At 44.3% G+C, this 15626-nt stretch overlaps 1 protein-coding gene across 3 annotated transcripts in view; it reads right to left on the reverse strand.

Moving 5' to 3' along the window:
• exd3 (exonuclease 3'-5' domain containing 3) overlaps positions 1-15626 on the reverse strand; it is a 644822-nt gene that overhangs the window by 271240 nt on the left and 357956 nt on the right. For all 3 annotated transcript variants that reach the window (XM_059638357.1, XM_059638356.1, XM_048558801.2), the window contains one exon: positions 2095-2195. In XM_059638357.1, coding sequence (XP_059494340.1) covers positions 2095-2195 — 101 coding nt within the window. The remainder of the gene's footprint in view (positions 1-2094; positions 2196-15626) is intronic.

Consider the following 15626-nt stretch of genomic DNA (forward strand, 5'->3'; position numbering starts at 1 on the left):
ACTGGACGCAAAATGCTTTAGGATAATCTGGGTCGGGGTGCAGTGAAGATGCTGTTGAAATGAAGGCTTTTTGTTTACTTGGTACTCTGTTTACTGTGACACAGAGAAGCTGAATAGGTAGATGTATTCTACAAACAGCACATCAGTCATTTTCACCGATATCAACTGAGTAGTATGAATATTAACAAGAGTCATACCTGCTGACAGCATTTAAAACTATTTAAAACCTGGATGAGGTGCCAGTAGAATTCGGGTGAGGGAATGCTCAACAAGGACACAATGGGGTCATATTACAGAGGTGGTGGTACTGGATGTCTTAAAATGCTTAAAAGTGGACAAATTCCCAGGATCCGATCAGGTATATCCCAGAACTCTGTGGGAAGCTGGAGGAGTGATTTTGGGCACCTTGCTGAGATACTTGCAACATCAATAGCCACAGGTGAGGTGTCAGAAGATTGGAGGTTGGCTAATGTGGTATTATTATTTAAGAAAGGTGGTAAGGAGAAGCCAGGGAACAACAGACTAGTGAGCCTGAGGTCAGCAGTGGGTAAGTTACGTATAGAACATTACAGCACAGTACAGGCCTTCGGCCCTCGATGTTGTGCCGACCTGTCATACCGATCTGAGCCCATCTAACCTACACTATTCCATGTACGTCCACATGCTTATCCAATGACGACTTAAATGTACCTAAAGTTGGCGAATCTACCACCATTGCAGGCAAAGCGTTCCATTCCCTTACTACTCTCTGAGTAGTGGAAGGAAATTCAGAGGAACAGGATCTATATGCATCTGTAGAGGCAAGAACCGATTAGGGATAGTCAACATGGCATTTTGCGTGGGAAATAGTGTCTCAGTAACTTGACTGAGTTATTTGAAGAAGTAACAAAGATGATTAATGAAGGCAGAGCAGTGGACATTGTCTACATGGACTTCAGCAAGGCATTCAACAAGGTAGGCTGGTTAGTCAGGTAAAATCACATGGAATCCAGGGAGAGCTAGCCACCTGGATACAAAAGCCACTTGAAGATAGGAGACAGAGAGTGGTGGCAGAGGGTTATTTTTCAGACTGGAGGCCTGTGACCAGCAGTGTGTTGCAGGGATTGTTGCTGGATTCACTGATTTTGTCGTTTATACAAATGATTTGGATGTGACTATATGAGGAATGGTTATTAATTCTGCAGATGACATCAAAATTGATGGTGTAGTGGGCAGTGAAGAAGTACAATGGAACCTTGATTAGATGCGGTGACGGGCCACAAATGGAGTTTAATTTAGATAAATGTGAAGTGTGACATTTTGGTAAGGCATATCAGGGCAGGACTTATACGTTTAATGGTATAGTTCTGGGGAGTGTTGCCAAACAAATAGACCTGGGGTTGCCATTCATAGTCCATTGAAGATTGAGTCGCAGATAAACAGGGTATTGAAGGAGGCTTTGGTACACTTGCCTTTATTAGCCAGTGTATTCAGCATAGGAGTTAAGAAGTCACGTTACAGTTGTACAGGAATTGGTTAGGCCACGTTTGGAATACAGTGTTCAGTTCTGGTCTCCCTGCTATAGGAAAGAAGTTGCTGAACTTGAAAGGGTACAGAGAGAAGATTTAAAAGGACGTTTCCGGGATTTGACGGTTTGAGCAATAGGATGAGGCTGAGGGGTGAGCTTACAGACCGTTTATAAATTCATGAGAGGGTGAACAGTCAAGGTTTATTCCCCAGGGTTGGGAGTCCAAAGCTAGAGAGATTAGGTTTAAGGTGAGAGGAGAGGGATATAAAAGGGACCAAAGGGGCAACTTTTTCACGCAGCGGGTGGTGGGTGTATAGAATGAGATGCCAGAGGAAGTGGTGGAGGTTGGTATAATTACAACATTTGAAAGGCATCTGGATGTTTAAATGAACAGGAAGGCTTTAGAGGGATATGGGCCAAATGCTGGCAAATGGGATTAGATTAATTTGGGATATCTAGTCGGCATTGACAGTTGGACCAAAGGGTCTGTTTCTATACTGTAAACTCTATGATTCTATAACAATCCTTTCACATATAATATTAGAATGAACAGAACCCTTGCAAGGTTGCTGCTGTCTAATACATACCTGGATTAATGTCATAAAGCTCCATCAGTCTGATCACTAGTTTACTCAAAGCTTTACGATTCAATTTATTCCATCTCAGGTGTGACAGTTTTTCATAACGCCTGCAAGGAGACAGATTACAGCATTACAGTCAAACTCAGTGAAACAAATTGAAAACATGGAGCTCCCAGTCTCCTGGAGACATTGCCATGCTTCCTTCATCAATAAAAGGAGCATTGGCTTATTTTGATCTGAAAAATGAACAATGGCTTGCATACATCTAGTGTTTAATGTAGTAAAACATAAAATTTTACAGTACAGAAAGAAGCCATTCAAGCCTATCGTTTCTGTGCCAGGTCACGAAAGAGCTAACCAGTTAGTTCCATTATTCAGTCCTTTCTCCGTAGACCTCCAAGTTCATCACTTTCAAACATATAACCAGCCCTTTCTTCAAACCTCCAATGTATACTGTCTCTATCACTCTCCCAGGCAGTACATTCCAAATACTAACAACTTTCCAAGTAAAGAAGTTTCTCCGCATCTTATTCCTGACTCCCTTGTTTACAATCTTGAAAGTGTGACCCCGAGTTACTGATATAACAACTAGAGGAAACAGAATATCCTTCTTTACCCTGTAAAAATTGCTCATAATTTAAAACACTTCAGTAAGATCACCTCTCAATCTTCTCTGCTTCAAGGAGAGCAAGTCCAATTTCTCTAATCTTGCCTTGTATCTAAAATCCCTCATTCCTGGTATCATTCTAATAAATCTCCTTTGAACTCTCTCCTGGACTTTAGCACCCTTCCTTAAACAATGTGCCCAGAATTGAACACAGTAATCCAAATATGGTCTGGCCAAAGATGTGGAGCATCACTTTCTTGCTTTTATACTCTATGCCTCTATTTATAAACCCACCTTGGTTCTATAAGCCTTCTCAAAAAAATGTTTGATTTTGCCTGGCCACTTTTAGGGTGTAATGCATTTGAACGCTGAAGTCCATCAGTTCCCATACGCCCCCTCAAAATTCTATCACTGAGCTTATATTCTCTCTCCATATTGCTACTACCAAAATGCATTTTGAAATCACATTTCTCTGCACTGAAATTCATCTGCCAGGTATCTGCCCATTTTGCTCATTTGTCAAGGTCTCTCTGAAGTTACTCAACGTCATCCTCACAATTCACTATTCTCCCAAGCTTAGTATCATCTGCAAATTTATCCTCAACACCTATTTTCAAATCATTTAGATAAATCAGAAAAATTCTCCACGTCCTTCACAGGTGGGTGATCAAAGAAAATATGGATATATTAAGACAAGAAGGAAAAAAAGGTTAGTTTTGAGATATCTTTAAAGAGACTTACACAGTTAACAGTAGGGCACTGGAGAATGTTGCCGAACAAAGAGGCCTAGGAGTGCTTAGTTCCTTCAAAAGTGGAGTCACAGGCAGACAGGTTAGTGAAAGCAGCATTTAGGATGCTTGCATTCATTGGTCAGCACACTGCGTACAGGAGTTGGGATGTCTTGTTGAGGCTGGACAGAACATTGGTGGTGCCACTTTTAGAACACTGCATAAAATTCTCATCACCCTTCTCTAGGAAGGATGTTGTTAAACCTGAGAGGGTGCAGAAAAGATGTAGAAAGATCTTGTTGGGACTGGAAGTTTTGAGTTATGGGGACGGGCTGAAATGGCTGAGGCATTTTTCCTCTGGTGCATTGGAGGCTGAAAGGTTACCTGAAAGAGGGTTTATAAAATCATCACAGGTGTGGGTGGGGTGAATGGCTAAGGTATATTTTCTAGGGTGGGCAGTCCAAAACTAGAAGGCATAGTTTAAGGTGAGAGGGAAAAAGATTTTAAAAGAATCTGAGGGGTAATTTTTTCACACAGAGGGTGTGTGGAACAGGCTGCCAGAGGAAATGGTGGAAGTGGGTACAATTACAACATTTATAAAGAAGCTGGATTTATTTTTATTCATTCATGGGTTGCGAGCCTCACTGGCTAGGCAGCATTTATTGCCCATTCCTAATTACCCAGAAGGCAGTTTAAAGTCAACCACATTGCTATGGGTCTGGAGTCACATGTAGGCCTGACCAGGTAAGGATGACAGCTTCCTTCCCTAAAGAACTTTAGTGAACCAGATGGGTTTTTCCAACAATTGATTCACAATCATCATTAGATCGTTAATTCCAGATATTTATTGAATTCAAGTTCTGCCATCTGTCGTAGGTGCGTGAATAGGAAGGCTTTACAGGGCCAACTGCTGGTAAATAGGGCCAGGTTAGATTGGGATGAAGGGTCTAGGCCCGAAATATCAGCTTTTGTGTTCCAGAGATGCTGCTTGGCCTGCTGTGTTCATCCAAGCTACACACTTTGTTATCTTAGATTGGGATGTCTGTTTGGCCCATATGAGCTGGACCAAAGAGTTTGTTTCTACGCTGTTTGATTCTATGCTATTGATTTAAGAGTCAATGAATGTCTATTGCTGGGAAATGAACATGATTACTGTCATCGAAGTCGGTGCAGCCAAGAGTGACTTCTGAGCTCATTAGGCCAGCTTTGTACTGAGATTTACTGAATTAGCACTGAATCCTGTCTATATGTGGCCTTGTCCTCCGGTTGAGGTTTAATTTTGAGTCATTCTGGTTCATCCACCTAGTACCAGACCATTCACTGTCAATACATACTAGAAAATGACCCCTCAACACCATACTCTTCCAAATCACTGATGACCTTAGCCAAAGAGCCACTGGCAACTATGTAGTGCTGATGTGATCCGCGTGGGAACAGGCATCTGTTAACATCTAATCTGGTCTGAAGATGTGATGGAATGAGGGAACAGAATGAACAGCACAGTGACTCAGTGTTAAGCACAGCGGCCTCACAGCTCCAGGGTTCAGGATTCAATGCCAGCCTCAAGCAACTGTGTGGAGTCTGCACATTCCCCCTGCATCTGTGTGGGTTTCTTCTGGTTTCCTTCCACAGTCCAAAGGTTAGGTGGATTGGCCATTCTAAATAGACCACAGTATCCAGGGATGCGCAGGCAACATGGGTTAGCCATGGGCAATGCAGGATTACAGGAGTAGGGGGGCTCAGTGTAGACAATGGGCCGAATGGCCTGCTTCCTCATTCTAGGGATTCTGTGAGCAGGTAATGGATATACTAATCAAGAGTTAACTGAATATTTTCTAATCAACCTATTCAGAGATATCATGACACACCTCTGGAGTAGATGGGATTTGAATCTAGGCCTTCTGGCTCGCAAGGCAGTGACACTCCCATTGTGTCACAACAGTCTTCAATATTTTTTAATCAACACGTTCAGATATGTTATAACTCAGCTCTGGTGCAGATGGGAATTAAACTCAGGTCTCCTGGCTCAGAGGTAAGGACAATACCATGGTGTTAGGAGACAAGGAACGAGTTTTATTGATTGGTTAGTTGAAGTAATGCTCTCACATAAAAGTGTGGACTTGAATTCCATTTAAAACCGTTTTCTTTTGTGGTACGACATTGATAGCAGAGGATGGTTCAGTCATCAAGTTTCAAGATACAATTACACATCTGTTTTCTGAAAATGTGCAGTATGATCAATGGAAGAATGAAGTTACATATATGGACCTTGGTTACTTCTTTACTAAATAGGAAGTAAGGCATGGCCTCAGCACTTTTGTTACACAAAAAACAGGATAAGAAACAAGGTCTTGTACAGATTTGGAACCCAATGTCATTCCTCACGGGGCTAATGCACTGGAAATCATGGCCCACTATTCCCACAGTAATCACAACAGTTAAAGATTTTATAAATGTACATAAAATTCCCCAGGTTAACAGAAAGTGTGAACCAGGTTTGTGCACTTAACGAACAAAAACCAAAAGAACCGTGGATGCTGTAAATCAGGAACAAAAACAAAGTTGCTGGAAAAGCTCCGCAGATCTGACAGCATCTGCTGAAGAGAAAACAGAGTTAACATTTCAGGTCCAGTGGCCCTTCTTCAGAACTAGGTCACCGGACCCAAAATGTTAACTCTGTTTTCTCCTCCACAGATGCTGCCAGACCTGCTGAGTTTTTCCAGCAACTTTGTTTTTGTTCCTGATTTCCAGCATCAGCAGTTCTTTTGGTTTTTATTTAGCATTTAACTCACTGCCACATCTCTTCCAGGCATGTCCACCTTGAAGAAGTCCTGCTCCTCTCTCCGATGGGGCTTCCGTTCCAATCTCTCTTCTTGCACACCGACATTAATTTCACTGTCACTCTTGGTGTTTGACCAGTTATTTGCTAAAACTTGTTTCCACAGCCATATCACTTTACCCAGTGACTGCCTCCGGCTTATACTCACCCCATGTGGATTCCAGCTGAAGTTTCATCCCTCATGTTTTGAACTCCCCCAGGATCACACATATCTCCACAATGTTGAACGTTCCACAGGCAGCTGCTCTCGCCGCATCCTGAGATCCACACTCAGTGCCATGTGGTGCCACATGCACACTCTCAACCTCCCTCTGCAACAGCATCGCAACATGCTGGCTCAGGGCTGCACTACTCCGTAGTTCCACTGCATCCTCTGGCTCATTCGTCGTGCTAACAAGAAACTTTTCATTTTCCATTCAGGCATCAAGGCCCACAAGGTGACAACCAGTTCTGACGAAGGGTCACCGAACCTAAACATTAACTCTGTTTTCTCCTTTACAGATGCTGCCAGACCCGCAGAGCTTTTCCAGCAACTTTGTTTTTGTTTCTGCACTTAACAAAAACTTCTCCAGATATTTTCACTTGTTTCCAGAAGGTACAGGGTGACTGATTCACTTAGAAAGTATCAGGCTTATTAATTAAAAGCCACATATGACATAAATTTGAGGGGAAAAAGTAAGCTGGCTTCCTTCATGGCTAAGGTAGGTTTTAGTGCAGAAAAATAAAAAAAACTCCTCTCTTGTGGAGATCTGATGGTATCTCCCAAACATTCACACCCCTCCATGCTCTCTGGGAGGCAACTGCAGTCATTTGCCATCCAAAATTAGTCACTAGTCTGAACACCAATCAGTTACTTGTTGCTGCTCAAAGTTTCTAGCTTGTCTAGCTTCCCCCACTGCTTGCACAAATAGTTATGTAAACAGCACTTACAATTAGTGTCAAATTATCTGCTTTTAAAAAGTGCGGCAATCCTTGGTTTATAAACCAGCCCTTTCCCCATTTTGGTCCACAACCAAATGTACAACAAAACAAACAAACAGTCACAGCCTTTACACTGATTATTTAATACGGACGACATTTTGAACAGATTGTTAACTTTCACGGATAAAATTTATTAGAAAGATAATTCATTGACTGCTTGGTCAGATTTTGGTAAATTTAGAAAGACTCAAGATAGTACTGTGGATAAGTACTCATTGGAATTCAGTAGGTTGTATGCAAGGCTTAATAAATTCATTCAGAAATCCCCTAAGTTTTTCTAGCATTTACATTATTGGACTGTGCTAAAGTATTAAGGTTTCTTTTAGCCGTAAAGAAGCATATTTTGAGTAGTTTAGGAAACTGAACTCAAATAAAGCCCTTGAGGAGTATAGAGGAAGCAGAAAAAAATTTTAAAATGGAATTAGGAGGACTACAAGGGGCCAAGTAGCATTAAGGAGAATCTCAAGGCATTTTATAAGTATATTGGAGCAAGGGGGTAAATAGGGAATGGTTAGGTCCACTCAAGGACAAAGGAGGGAAATTATGCATGGAGCCAGAGGGACTGCGTGAGGTTCTTACTGACTACTTCACATTATTATCCACCGAGGAGGACATGGATAAGGGGAATGCTGAAATTCTCGGGCATGTGGATATTAGAGAGGAGGTGGTGTTTGTTGTCATGAAAATCATGAAGATAGATAAGTACCCATGGCTTGATAGAATCCATCCCAGGATACTGAAGGAGGTGAGGGAGGTGAATACTGAGGCCTTGACATAGATCTTTGTATCCTCTTCAGCCACTTGCTTGCATTTGGAGAAGAATGGACTTATTGGGGATAGTCAGCATGGCTTTATGCAGGAATCATAAATTTGATTCAGTTTTTGAGAAAGTGATGAAGGTGATTGATGAGAGTAGGGCAGCAGATATGATCTACATGGGCTTTACTAAAGCATCCGACGAGGTCCTTTATGGCAGGCTGGTCCAGAAGAAAAATGCCCACGGGATCCATGGTGAGTTGGTAAGCTGGATACAAAATTGGCTTGGCCATGGAAGATAGATTAGTTGTGGAGGGGTGTGTCCTGACAGGAGGTCTGTGATCTGCGGTGTTCTGCAATGATCAGTGCTGGGGCTTCTGCTATCTGTAATACACATTAATGATATGGACGAAAATGGAGGTCATCTGATTAGTAAGCTTGCAGACAACACAAAAGTTGGTGGAGTTGTGGATAGTAAGAAAGGTTATCAAAGGATACAGCAGGATATAGACTAGTTGGAAAGTTGGGTAATGAAATGTAAGGTGGATTTAATCTGGACAAGTGCAAAGCAATGCATTAGGGAGATCAAATGCAAGAGCAAAGTATACAGTAAATGGTAGGATCCTTAGCAGCATCAATATACAGAGGGATCTTAGGGTCCAAGTTCATAGCTCCTTGAAATTGGCAACATTAGTGGATAAGATGGTTTAAAACAAAAGGTATATGGCACGTTTGCCTTCAGTGGACAGAGCAGTAAGTATGAAGTTGGCAAGTCATGTTGCAGCTATAGATTTCCATTAGGCGACATTTGGAATTTTGTGTGCATTTTTGGTCCTTACATTATAGGAAGGGTACAAAAAAGGATGTTACCTGAATTGGACTGTCAATTATTTCAACATTACAATTTGCCCATCTGCTGTCAAAAAGACTAAACTTCTAGTAATGGATCCAGGAATAAGGGGCAAAAGAACAATAAGCTCATTGAAGAGATGTGATGGATGACTGAGTTTTAAAAAATACCAATGAACACTGTTCATAGTAAGTTTGGCTTTAGCAAGAGTTTACAATGAGGCAGAGAACATGGATTTAAAGGTATGGGATAAGCAAAAGACACATTCATTTTAAATTTTGTGGATTAGGCAACCCCATTTTGTCAGTGAACAGGGACTATGTGCAAACAAAATTTCTAATAGAATATTGGGGGAGATAATTGCGGATGAATTCAGAGATGAGTATGCAAATATGAAAAAATTAATGATGAATACAGCAGCAGAAAGTCATTTTTAGCAATGGGGTGTTTGTAAAGAGCCATACAGTAATAGACAAAATGGTTCATAAAACTTTGGTAAAATGGCCAAACCATAAATTATCTGAGATAATAAAATGTGAGGCTGGATGAACACAGCAGGCCAAGCAGCATCTCAGGAGCACAAAAGCTGACGTTTCGGGCCTAGACCCTTCATCAGAGAGGGGGATGGGGGGAGGGAACTGGAATAAATAGGGAGAGAGGGGGAGGCGGACCGAAGATGGAGAGCAAAGAAGATAGGTGGAGAGGGTGTAGGTGGGGAGGTAGGGAGGGGATAGGTCAGTCCAGGGAAGACGGACAGGTCAAGGAGGTGGGATGAGGTTAGTAGGTAGCTGGGGGTGCGGCTGGGGGTGGGAGGAAGGGATGGGTGAGAGGAAGAACCGGTTAGGGAGGCAGAGACAGGTTGGACTGGTTTTGGGATGCAGTGGGTGGGGGGGAAGAGCTGGGCTGGTTGTGTGGTGCAGTGGGGGGAGGGGATGAACTGGGCTGGTTTAGGGATGCAGTGGGGGAAGGGGAGATTTTGAAACTGGTGAAGTCCACATTGATACCATATGGCTGCAGGGTTCCCAGGCGGAATATGAGTTGCTGTTCCTGCAACCTTCTGCATTAGCACGGGCTGCATATGCTAAGAATTCAAGCAGGTGGTGGGCAGAGATATCAGCTTGTTTTTATGTAGGAATCCTAACGTTCCATCAACAATGTGTGATCAGTTCCCAACTCGAGAACTTCTATTTTATCATAATATTTGCATACACTGCATACAGACATAAGGGCTTTCATTAAATCAAAGTCTGAGAAGAAATTCAGTAGCATGGTGTCTTAGTGGTAAGCACTGCTGTCTCATAGCGACAAGGACTCTGGTTCAGTGCCTGCCTTGGGTAACTGTCTGTGTAGAGTTTGCACATTCTGCCAGGTTTCCTCCGGGTACTGTGGTTTCCTCTCAATTTTCAAAGATGTGCAGGTTAAATGGTTTGGACACGCTGAACAGACTATTGTGTCCAGCGATGTGCAGGTAAAGTGGATCAGCCATACGATATGCAGGGTTACACGGATAGAGTTGGGGATGGGGTGGAGCTGCATTTGGGTGGGATGCTCCACAGAACGGCAGTGTGGACTCAATGGGCTGAATGATCTGCTTCCGCAAATTCTAAATAAGATAAGGCCATTGGAAACCAGTTTCCATCTGGCCATATCTTTTAATATATGGAAGAGGGTCTCAAAGAATGGAGAGGTCCAGGAAAGAAATTTAGTGAAGCTGGCAAATTAATAATTTTACAGTACAGTAATTAGGTAGTTCAAGCATACTCTTTGAGAACCGTGTCTTTTGAAACTGTGGACTGCAATGAGAAAGAACTGTTTATTAAGCACAGTGATTTACCAGGATAGCTGCATAATTTCACAGCAAAGAATTCGATATGAGTTGTGAATTCTTTTTTTCTGGCAGCCAATTCCTGCAATGTGCAACCAATCAGGAGATGAGGAATTATTGACATGTGAAGCCAATTGATTGACAGCTAACTAAACATAGTGGAACTCAAAGATAACGGGAACGGCAGATGCTGGAGAATTCCAAGATAATAAAACGTGAGGCTGGATGAACACAGCAGGCCAAGCAGCATCTCAGGAGCACAAAAGCTGACGTTTCGGGCCTAGACCCTTCATCAGAGAGGGGGATGGGGAGAGGGAACTGGAATAAATAGGGAGAGAGGGGGAGGCGGACCGAAGATGGACAGAAAAGAAGATAGGTGGAGAGAGTATAGGTGGGGAGGTAGGGAGGGGATAGGTCAGTCCAGGGAAGACGGACAGGTCAAGGAGGTGGGATGAGGTTAGTAGGTAGATGGGGGTGTGGCTTGGGGTGGGAGGAAGGGATGGGTGAGATGAAGAACCGGTTAGAGAGGCAGAGACAGGTTGGACTGGTTTTGGGATGCAGTGGGTGGGGGGGGAAGAGCTGGGCTGGTTGTGTGGTGCAGTGCGGGGAGGGGACGAACTGGGCTGGTTTAGGGATGCAGTAGGGGAAGGGGAGATTTTGAAACTGGTGAAGTCCACATTGATACCATTAGGCTGCAGGGTTCCCAGGCGGAATATGAGTTGCTGTTCCTGTAACCTTCGGGTGGCATCATTGTGGCACTGCAGGAGGCCCATGATGGACATGTCATCTAAAGAATTGGAGGGGGAGTGGAAATGGTTTGCGACTGGGAGGTGCAGTTGTTTGTTGCGAACTGAGCGGAGGTGTTCTGCAAAGCGGTCTCCAAGCCTCCGCTTGGTTTCCCCAATGTAGAGGAAGCCACACCGGGTACAGTGGATGCAGTGTACCACATTGGCAGATGTGCAGGTGAACCTCTGCTTAATGTGGAATGTCATCTTGGGGCCTGCGATAGGGGTGAGGGAGGAGGTGTGGGGGCAAGTGTAGCATTTCCTGCGGTTGCAGGGGAAGGTGCCGGGTGTGGTGGGGTAGGAGGGCAGTGTGGAGCGAACAAGGGAGTCACGGAGAGAGTGGTCTCTCCGGAAAGCAGACAGGGGTGGGGATGGAAAAATGTCTTGGGTAGTGGGGTCGGATTGTAAATGGCGGAAGTGTCGGAGGATGATGTGTTGTATCCGGAGGTTGGTGTGTGAGAACGAGGGGGATCCTCTTTGGGCGGTTGTGGCGGGGGCGGGGTGTGAGGGATGTGTTGCGGGAAATACGGGAGACGCGGTCAAGGGCGTTCTCGATCACTGTGGGGGGAAAGTTGCGGTCCTTGAAGAACTTGGACATCTGGGATATGCGGGAGTGGAATGTCTTATCGTGGGAGCAGATGCGGCGGAGGCGGAGGAATTGGGAATAGGGGACCCCACCTCTTCCTCCGGTACATTGATGACTGTATTGGCGCCACCTCTTGCTCCCCAGAGGAGCTCAAACAGTTCATCTACTTCACCAACACCTTCCACCCCAACCTTCAGCTCACCTGGGCCATCTCCAGCACATCCCTCACCTTCCTGGACCTCTCAGTCTCCATCTCAGGCAACCAGCTTGTAACTGATGTCCATTTCAAGCCCACCGACTCCCACAGCTACCTAGAATACACCTCCTCCCACCCACCCTCCTGCAAAAATTCCTTCCCCTATTCCCAATTCCTCCGCCTCCGTCGCATCTGCTCCCACGATAAGGCATTCCACTCCCGATCATCCCAGATGTCCAAGTTCTTCAAGGACCACAACTTTCCCCCACAGTGATCGAGAACGCCCTTGACCGCGTCTCCCGTATTTCCCGCAACACATCCCTCACACCCGCCCCCGCCACAACCGCCCAAAGAGGATCGCCCTCGTTCCCACACACCACCCTACCAACCTCCGGATACAACGCATCATCCTCCGACACTTCCGCCATTTACAATCCGACCCCACCACCCAAGACATTTTTCCATCCCCACCCGTCTGCTTTCCGGAGAGACCACTCTCTCCGTGACTCCCTTGTTCGCTCCACACTGCCCTCCAACCCCACCACACCCGGCACCTTCCCCTGCAACCGCAGGAAATGCTACACTTGCCCCAACACCTCATCCCTCACCCCTATCGCAGGCCCCAAGATGACATTCCACATTAAGCAGAGGTTCACCTGCACATCTGCCAATGTGGTATACTGCATCCACTGTACCCGGTGTGGCTTCCTCTACATTGGGGAAACCAAGCGGAGGCTTGGAGACCGCTTTGCAGAACGCCACCGCTCAGTTCGCAACAAACAACTGCACCTCCCAGTTTCAAACCATTTCCACTCCCCTTCCCATTCTCTAGATGACATGTCCATCATGGGCCTCCTGCAGTGCCACAATGATGCCGCCCGAAGGTTGCAGGAACAGCAACTCATATTCCGCCTGGGAACCCTGCAGCCTAATGGTATCAATGTGGACTTCACCAGTTTCAAAATCTCCCCTTCCCCTACTGCATCCCTAAACCAGCCCAGTTCGTCCCCTCCCCCCACTGCACCACACAACCAGCCCAGCTCTTCCCCCCCACCCACTGCATCCCAAAACCAGTCCAACCTGTCTCTGCCTCCCTAACCGGTTCTTCCTCTCACCCATCCCTTCCTCCCACCCCAAGCCGCAGCCCCATCTACCTACTAACCTCATCCCACCTCCTTGACCTGTCCGTCTTCCCTGGACTGACCTATCCCCTCCCTACCTCCCCACCTATACTCTCTCCACCTATCTTCTTTTCTCTCCATCTTCGGTCCGCCTCCCCCTCTCTCCCTATTTATTCCAGTTCCCTCCCCCCATCCCCCTCTCTGATGAAGGGTCTAGGCCCGAAACGTCAGCTTTTGTGCTCCTGAGATGCTGCTTGGCCTGCTGTGTTCATCCAGCCTCACATTTTATTCCAGTGGAACTCAAAACAAGTTAGAGCCACAGGAAAAAATGCAGAAGGGTGTGCTGTAGTTCTCCTCTAGCTGCTCATTCTCTGCATCAAAAAATCAGTTTAAACTTGAAGAAAACCTTTCTTGGAGCAATTGCTGAGAGTTATGACTTTGATTTGATAAATCAAAGATATTTTCGAAATGAATGAGTCATTCTCTAGTTCTTGCAAACCAGTGGAAGCTTCCAGAGAAAGACAATTGAACACTAAGACTTGGCTGGTCAAAGATGGATCTCTAAACATCTGGATCAGGAAAGACTGAACACTGAGCTGACTTTCCAGATTTTTCTACCTCTGTAAATAATCTATTTCCCCCATTTGTTTGCTTGTGTGCAAGGGGACTTTATAAGGCATTTAGAGTTTTTAGTTAGCAGTGTTATATTCCAATGGTTTTTATCTGTTTACTCATAGCTATAGTCTAATTACTTATAATAAATAATAATTCTTGTTTGGTACAGGAACCTGGTCCATGCTTTCAATCAACTTTAGTCTGAGCGTAAATTGGGGTACTATGCATACTTTGAAAAAACTTTGACTTTTGGTCAAATCGAGCAGGGCTCAATTTACAGTATATGGCCCCAGTTGGTTGTAACAGCATTGATTTATAAAGGATTTCTAAAAAAGTAGTGAGAAACCAGGTATGTCTCATACCCAAGATAATAAAATGTGAGGCTGGATGAACACAGCAGGCCCAGCAGCATCTCAGGAGCACAAAAGCTGACGTTTTGGGCCTAGACCCTTCATCAGAGAGCCCTGAGATGCTCCTGAGATGCTGCTGGGCCTGCTGTGTTCATCCAGCCTCACATTTTATTATCTTGGATTCTCCAGCATCTGCAGTTCCCATTATCACATGTCTCAAACCCAGATGTTATACAGGTATGAGGATCATACTGCTGCAATTGGCAGTTCGTTTAATGACACGCAGGTCAGTTCCGATTGTCAATATGAGGTCTTTAGTCCCAAAGGACAACTGCCACACGGTCAAATATTGACAGAAGGTGCTAGTCAATGGAGCTATGCAACTATTAGAAGTAAAGCTGTAAAATATGAAAGCTGAATGAATTTACAGGATGACAGGCAGAAAGTTATGCACATGGATCGAGAACATGGTGTACAAAGACAGAAGGCTAGAAAATGTTCAAACAGTATGTCTAGGACCACATATGCCCCAGAAAGATTTCACAGCCCATTGAGTGAAATCCTAAAGGAGGCAGAATTCAAACAGTGGCAACCCAGAAAAAGGCAGAATGTAAGACAGAAGGCACGTTTAACAAAAAAAGGTATAAAACAGAAATACCACGAGATGCAGAAGAACATATGAGTGGGAAGTCTTAGTAGTCACGAACAAAGTAGAAGGAAAGTTGATTAAAAAGATGTCAACTAGTTACAGTTACAAAGTTGGAGAGAATTTAAAGCGTACACACAGAGGATCACAGATAGGTGACAACCAACCCCATTACACTGGTGGATATGCACCCTGATGGGACTTACAAAGCTAAAGCAAGACTAGTTTTTAAAGAAAAACTAGGGTCTAGATATATAAGGGTAGATTCTCCAAAAACAGAAAAGCAATTTTGATTTTTTTTTTGGCTCAGCTCGCAACAAATGCTTAGGAATGTGCATCAATTGTTAATAAGGGCGTATTTTTGCATGGAGACCAGCTTGGGAGGGAATATTTTTATTCATCCGCCAAATGAGGCACAGTGGAAAAAGCCTGGAAGTTAAATATATATATATGATCTGAATGATCCATATACAGTTTGATAATCAACTTATTAAAATAGAGTTGTATTTAGTTAAAAGCTGACACTGTCACATTGTATTAGCAACATAAGAAGCAGCATAAAGGAATCTTTATGATGAAATTCAAAAAAGGGGTTCAGCAGCCTATTGAGTGGTACATTATCCCATAGTGATTTATTATCAATGTTCATGAAA

The sequence above is a fragment of the Stegostoma tigrinum genome, chromosome 29, assembly GCF_030684315.1.
Source record: "Stegostoma tigrinum isolate sSteTig4 chromosome 29, sSteTig4.hap1, whole genome shotgun sequence".
Lineage (NCBI taxonomy): Eukaryota > Metazoa > Chordata > Chondrichthyes > Orectolobiformes > Stegostomatidae > Stegostoma > Stegostoma tigrinum.